This window comes from Acartia tonsa, chromosome 5 (assembly GCF_053477335.1).
Source record: "Acartia tonsa isolate MP-2025a chromosome 5, ASM5347733v1, whole genome shotgun sequence".
Taxonomy (NCBI): domain Eukaryota; kingdom Metazoa; phylum Arthropoda; class Copepoda; order Calanoida; family Acartiidae; genus Acartia; species Acartia tonsa.
Window position 1 is genome coordinate 47,016,373 of NC_137264.1, and position 7,324 is coordinate 47,023,696.

General features: G+C 31.6%; 1 protein-coding gene across 4 annotated transcripts; it reads right to left on the bottom strand.

Annotated features, from left to right (window-relative positions):
• Positions 1-1,069: 1,069 nt before the first annotated feature.
• Positions 1,070-6,446, bottom strand: LOC145319668 (uncharacterized). 4 transcript variants are annotated; one of them, XM_080161952.1, is made up of 5 exons: positions 6,372-6,446; positions 6,023-6,093; positions 5,140-5,193; positions 4,450-4,522; positions 1,070-3,028 (listed from the first exon to the last, which is right to left on the bottom strand). In XM_080161952.1, the coding sequence occupies exon 5, from the start codon at positions 3,001-3,003 to the stop codon at positions 1,411-1,413; it is 1,593 nt and encodes a 530-aa protein (XP_080018078.1). In that variant the 5' UTR covers positions 3,004-3,028; positions 4,450-4,522; positions 5,140-5,193; positions 6,023-6,093; positions 6,372-6,446; the 3' UTR covers positions 1,070-1,410. The 4 variants fall into 4 exon arrangements, with proteins under 4 accessions (XP_080018078.1, XP_080018076.1, XP_080018075.1 ...); XM_080161950.1 differs by lacking the exon at positions 4,450-4,522 and adding an exon at positions 4,910-4,994; XM_080161949.1 differs by lacking the exon at positions 4,450-4,522.
• Between the last annotated feature and the right edge of the window lie 878 nt (positions 6,447-7,324).

Here is a 7,324-nt window from a genome sequence, read left to right on the forward strand (position 1 = left end):
TGTAATAGGAGCCAAAAAAATCACGTTTCCCCTATTCTGTCTCAGACGGACATTTCGAATTATAGAGTAGCTTCGCTCGCTACTTAAAATGTGGTAATTCTGAGTCGGTGTACCCAACATATATTACAAATAAATTGAAAAAATGGGTGGGGATATTTTTTTTCGTTCTGAAGGGGCCTAAACCCTGCTACTCAATCTCCAATGATATCATAAAATCAATAAAAGAAAATACTTTATTCTCATTTTTGAACTTTAAATTACCTAGGTATCTTTTGAGAATTTTTGTATTGATTATTATAAAACAAGGATATCAACATCCATAAAAACAAAGCTCTTAAGTTGTATACTATGTGAGGATTAGTCCAGCAGTAAGTAAGATCTTAAGCTACAGACAGACGGACATCCTTTTACTTTTTTATGAGGATTTTGAAAAATTGTTAAGTTATTGCCAATCAATATTTAAATCTTATATTCTTTGATTTAGAAAAAAAGCTTTACTGTTAATACTGTATTGTATTACTGCGAAATAGGAAAGAATTGCTTTTCAACTGGTATATACTGGTATGAAACGCCGAGCATTTGGGAAATGAAGAAGAAAAGAACTTTTCATTATAGATTCAAACCTGATAAATATCCACGAATCATAATAAAAATTATAAGATTAGTAATAATCCTATAATTTTCTTTTCAATATTATTTCCCACTCTCAATTTTACTTTTGAAAAAAATTAATTTTTGTTGACGATCTTTTTTTCCATGGGCGATTAGGTATCTTTACTGAAAAGAGAACCAAATCAGTCCAGCGGTTATTGAAATCCTTTTAACAGGTAGACACACATCTTGTCACTTTTATAAAAGAATAAGAAATGTTAACTAGGTTGGAAAATGTACTCCTTTGAATAAGGTACAAAGAAATTTTAAAAATGGTAAATCCAAATTATACCTACTTTATTTCATTATTTACTTTTAACATTATTGTAGAATATGAAAAATATAGCTTAGTTTTAAAGAAAATGTAAATAAAAAAAAGTAGCAAGCACAAGTTATCAGAATATAGGGTACCTAACGTAGAGAATTTTGTAAATAAATAATAACACACAAATAATGGACTACAAATGCAATTTAAACCTTTAAAAAATAAAAAAATATTTAGTTCACTATTTATTTTTAATTTACATATATCTTCTGTTTAACAATAGAGAATCTTCATTAGAATTCTTTTCACAAGAAATGAACCTTTATCACAAATTTCTACATCTTCCATTTCTTGTTTTTGCTTAAAACATTTATAATAAGTCACACATCTTATAATGAGATCTAAATGTATAAAAAAAATACAGAAAAATTAGAAACTAAATTTGAAAAGTAAAATATTTACATAATAAATATAAAGCACTTGTTTATAGACAATTACAATATTTTTGTAACTTTGTAACTTAGAGGGATAAAATTCTCATCAAGAGTTTCTTTTTTTATTTCTAATTTAATACCAGCTTCACCACAATCAACAAAGCTGGTAGAAGCAGAAGGTGGAACTATATTCTTAGAAGTTTTAAACATCTTATGATGTCCTGCTGATTTATTATGTATTGACAAATTTGAACTTGAGTTCCACGATTTTTGGCATAACACACACGAGTATGGTTTATCACGAGTTCGGGTCAGCTCACCATTTGAACAGAAAGATTTTTTACATGTATCACATGATAATTGTTTCATATACTTATGTAAAGTCAATATACTTTGTTTTGAACAAGTCACTTCACATGTATCACATTTAAAGGGTTTTGGAGATAATGGTTTAAAACCATGAATGGTCTTGTGTCGGGTTAAACTATCAATTTGTGAGAATGTCATGTAACATTTTTCACATTTCAATGGTTTTTCTTTTGTCATGTGATAATTATGTTCCATCATGACAATTCTTTTAATGCTATACTCATCAGAATTTTGTTTATGTGAAAGAGAATCATTATCCTGTCTTTCTCCTTCTATTTCCTGAATTAAACTTTCTTTGAGATTCTCAGCCTCAATGTTTATAGAAAGTGGATCTTCCTCAAGGGTTTTTTCTTCTTTAATTTCCTGTTTAATATCAGCCTCACCACAATCAACAAAACTGCTAGAAGAAGGTGAAAATACATCTTTAGTATACTCTACCTTCCTAACATGTTTAGTATTTTTTATGTGCATTGACAGTTTAGAACTGGAGATAAAAGTTTTCTGGCATAAATCATATGAGTAAAGCTTAAAACAAGTAAGTCTCCTTTTATGGAGAATTAAATCAACATTTCGACGGAAAGCTTTTCGACAAGTATCACAAGAGTATGGCTTCTCTTCTGAATGGATCCTCATATGAACGTTTAACTTACTATTTGAACGGAATGCTTTTTTACATACATTACAAGGGTAGGGTCTTTCGCCTGTATGAATCCTCTTATGAACATTTAAAACACTGCTTGTAAAGAAAGCTTTTTTACATGTATCACAAGAGTATGGCTTCTCTCCTGTATGATACCTCCTGTGGATAGTTAACGCACTATTTGTTCGAAAAGCTTTTCCACATGTATCACATGGGTATGGCTTCCCTCCTGAATGGATCTTCAAATGAACTTTTAACTCACTATTTGAACGGAAAGCTTTTTTACATATGTTACAAGGGTATGGCGTTATACCAGTGTGTTTTTTCTTGTGTACAATTAATTCACATGGCCTATAGAAAGCCTTATCACATGTATCACATGAGAATGGTTTCTCTCCTGTATGGATTCTTCTGCGGTGCATTGTTAAGGTACTACTGTCTGTAAATGCCTTCTCACAGAAATCGCACTTGAATGGTTTTTCACCTCTATGAATTCTCATATGTTTTGTTAAGCCACTACTCTGTTGAAATGATTTTTTACATGTATCACAAGAGTATGGCTTCTCACCTGTGTGAACCCTTAAATGTTGTGTTAAATTGTTTTTGGAGGAAAATTCCTTCTGGCAGATATCACACGAGTTCATGATGAATTGTTAATTGTTCTTTTACCTGGAATAAATATTATTTTATATTAGTCCTGAGTAGAAAAGAAAATATTAATTTTTTGGCTTTATTATATCAATAACTATTAGCTGTGCCCAAGTGGGTGAGAGGGATTTTCGTTCAACCAACAGTTAATTTTTATCCAGGTGATATACAGGGTGGAGGGGTTGTTTTGTGCAGCACTTTGTAAGTAACAGTTCTTTTTTTAAATGAAAGAATGAAGAATCGTTTGTTGGGAAAAGGGGGGGGGGTGACTCATAACACGACATACCAGCAATTTTATTATGGTTATGTCAATAATAACCCCAAGTTTTGGTATCTTTCATATACTAAGGCAACGGGACTGCTGCTCATGCCTTTACCACCGAGGCCAAATTTTTTATTGCATTTCTAAATTTTTTACTTTTAGGTTAGGTTAGGTACAAAAAAAACCAGCGGAAATGGGGTTTTTAGCAGGGTTTCGGATCCGGATCTGGATCCGGATCCGCAAGGATCCGCATATTTTTGAGTCCAAGGATCCGGATCCGCAAAAAAATGCGGATCCGGATCCTTAGACTCCAAAAAATGCGGAAAAAATGGAAAAATCTACCTATATTTATATAAAATCTCAGACATTCTCTTGATGAGAGCCAATCTTTAAGGTTTAGGTTCAGACTTGAAAATTAAAAGTATTTTTGACTTCGAATTAAAGAATAAAATTTTTTTTGAAAAATTTGGTGATTTTATTTTTATTGTCAAAGATCCGGATCCGCACTGACCAAATTTTGAGGATCCGGATCCGGATCCGCATAAAATCAATGCGGATCCGAAACCCTGGTTTTTAGACATTATTTGGTCTATTTTGATGTAAAAACTTACCTTTAATTGTTTTTTCCCTTGAATACACTTTGTCTATACACAAGGACATTAATTAAGATGATTCAGCAAGTCGGGGACCGACCTCAGCGGGCTAGGTGGGTGGATCTCAGTGGTTAAGTGCATTTTTTCATATTTTGTGTAGTCATATATCAAATTATACGTTTTTAAGTTTTGGTCCCCAAATTGCTGTATCATCTTAAATAATATTCTTATGAATAGACATTAGATATAGTGTATTCCAGGAAAAAACTTAAGAAAAAAACAATAAAAGTAAGTTTCTACAGCAAAATAGACCAAAATAGACAAAAAAAAAAGGCCTAAAAATCACATTTCCGCAGGGTTTTATTACCTAGGCTAAAAATAATAATTTTTTTTTTCGTTTATATGTAGTACCTATATATAGGACTAGGATTACGTACCAAGTTTCAAGAATCTAGCTCAATATTTAGATCATATTGCTCACTGTTTTAGTTTAGATGTCATTATGCCCCCCCCCCCCTCTGCCATGGACGTTTTTATAGTTATCAATCCAATTCTTCTTGTAAAATGTTTCATATGAATGAATCTACCTGTAAAACTTTAAAAATTGAATTTTGGCACTTTCCTTCTAGGGCATAGTGGGGTAAAACACCCCCCGAAACACTAAAATTATAAGTTCTGAGCTTATTTTTAACATATTGAGCTGATTTTTTTAATGGAGAATTTTTTACATAAATGAGTTAATTAGCCACCACATATTTCATTTTGGCAATTTACTTCTAGGGGCTTGTAAGCTCAAAATTGAATTGCTAAATATAAGAACAAGCCCAAACGTCCAGGGCAAAATATTATACTAAAATTTTATTTCCTGTAAGTGTACAACCCCCCCCCCCCCCCCTCTTAACCAAAATGTAATGCCCCATTTGGTTCGCATGACACTTAATATACAATGACACACCCATCAATATAAAATATTCATGACACATACATTAGTTTAAATGCATTCCATGCAACTACCCTTAAGGTTTGTTCCAACAACAAACAAGTTACCTAGTATTCTGTGGAATTAAACAGCCCCTCAATGGCTAGTTGTGGCTCACAAAAGTCCCAGGTTGCCAAATCTTCCCGTCAATCCCTAACTTAACTCGTGTGAGATCGGAAAGAGTTTATTTCTTAATTCAAAATTATTTCATATTCACCTTGTTTTCTTTTGATTAGGTATTGTTTATTGAAACTACCTATTTGTTACTGATTACATTGTACATTTTAAATGTTTTTACCTTGCAATAAGCTCATAGTAATTGTGGTTTTATTCTAATAAGTTTGCTTGAACTCTGAAATTATAATATGCCTTAATTTTCACCGTTAAGATTCAAAATTTAAAAATACAAGGGGGGGGGGGGAAGTTTTGACACATTTGCGTAAACAGGGAGTATAGGCTTTATCTTTGGACTGAGAGTATAGGTTATTAGGGATAAAATCATTCTTATATGATGAATTTTCCCAAGTTTTAAGATTTTTTGGATAGGCCTCCAGGTTCCGGAGCTCCGGGCCTCCAGGTCCTCTCTATACAGGTAAAAAATGAAAAAAAAAAATTTTTTTGAAGAGTTAGAAGTCAACTTATGAAACAAAATATGCGTTTTTTTCTTCAAATATGTGAATAACATTAAAAAATATGCATATTTTGTTTCATAGGTTGACTTCTAACTCTTCAAAAAAAAAATTATTTTTTTAATTTTTACATGTACAGAGAGGACCTGGAGGCCTGGAGCTCCAGAACCTGGAGACCTATCCAAAAACTCTTAAAACTTGGGAAAATTCATCATATAAGAATGATTTTATCCCTAATAACCTATCCTCTCAGTCCAAAGATAAAGCCTATACTCCCTGTTTACGCAAATGTGTCAAAACTTCCCCCCCCCCCTTATTTAAATTATTAACTTATAAATCTTTAATTAAATTTTACTTTTTTAAGGATTAGACACAAAATGTAAAAAAAAGTATGGCTTTAATTTGATTGTCTCAAATATTTCAGATGTGTCCAAATATGTGAAGTTACATGTCTTTAGTTTTAGATCTTAAAAAAAGGGGAAACAAATGTTAAAATTTTAACAATATTATAAACTTAAACTAGATTTCATGGTTTCCTGTAGAGAAAGGTACCTGATTTGAGTCTTCGCCTCTAGCCGGAGGGGGGAATCCATAGGCGTATATAGGGAGGAGTTTTTGAGCTTCTAAAAATATAAATATTACAGTATAGAATGTGTTTTTTGTCTTTAACTGCTAAATGACTGACCCTACACTAAAACTCACAATGTTAGAATTTGGAAATTGAAATTTCTTAAGTAAATCATTAATAGATTTTAAGCCGTTTACAAGATCTTATTGGACACAAAGCTACAACATACTACTTTGTAGAAGTTTATATCCTAAATACATCCTTAGAGAAATCTCTTAACATCCATGGTTTCACATTAATGCCTAACAAAATAACTAGCGAGCGTCCAAGTACCTGCTTTTATTTATGATGTTTTTAATGTTCCATGTAATCAAACATTGTTGTGCTCTGAAAATATAAAAATGATTAAGAAATAAAAAAGTTAAATGTACAGAAAACTAACATAATTACAGATCTATACAGAGAGGCAACTATAAAATTGTTATTTATTCAATTTCAAAATGTACAGTATGACCCTCGAAAAAGTATCTTTTAGGGTATACAGCCCTTATTTCTTAGATATAGTAACCCTATAAAGCAACTGCCATGCAAAATCTCAGACGTGTAACTCTTTTTTTTAGTTGAGTTCCTTTGACTTTTAGTTTTGGTTTCAAAAAGTGGCACATCCGCCTCCCCCCTTTAAATTTAAGGGGGGGGGGGAAGTTTTGACACATTTGCGTAAACCTGGCACCTAGGCTTTACTTTGGACTGAGAGGATAGGTTATTAATGATAAAATCATTCTTATATTATGAATTTCACGAAGTTTTAAGATTTTTTGGATAGGCCTCCAGGTTCCGGAGCTCCAGGCCTCCAGGTGGTCTCTGTACAGGTAAAAATGAAAAAAAAAAAAATTTTAAAGTTACAGGTCAACTTATAAAACAAAATATGCATCTTTTTTAATATTATTCACATATTTGAAGAAAAAAGATGCATATTTTGTTTTATAAGTTGATTTGTAACTTTAAAAATTTTTTTTTTTTTTCATTTTTAATCCACTTGCATGTATTAATAACTTAATTTATAATTAAATCCACTAGGTTATAATTAACCTAATGGGCTTTAAATAACTACTCATAACCCACATAAAAACCCAGATTTGGGTTTTTGCGGTGGATTATAGGTTATCAACCCTGCCTAAAAATGTTCTTGTAGAATAAGATAATTATAGGTTTGCAATAAAGATATTCAAAAGAAAAACAACTTATTTGTGGTTGTTTGGGTTTTTATTTCAGAAAAATACCATACT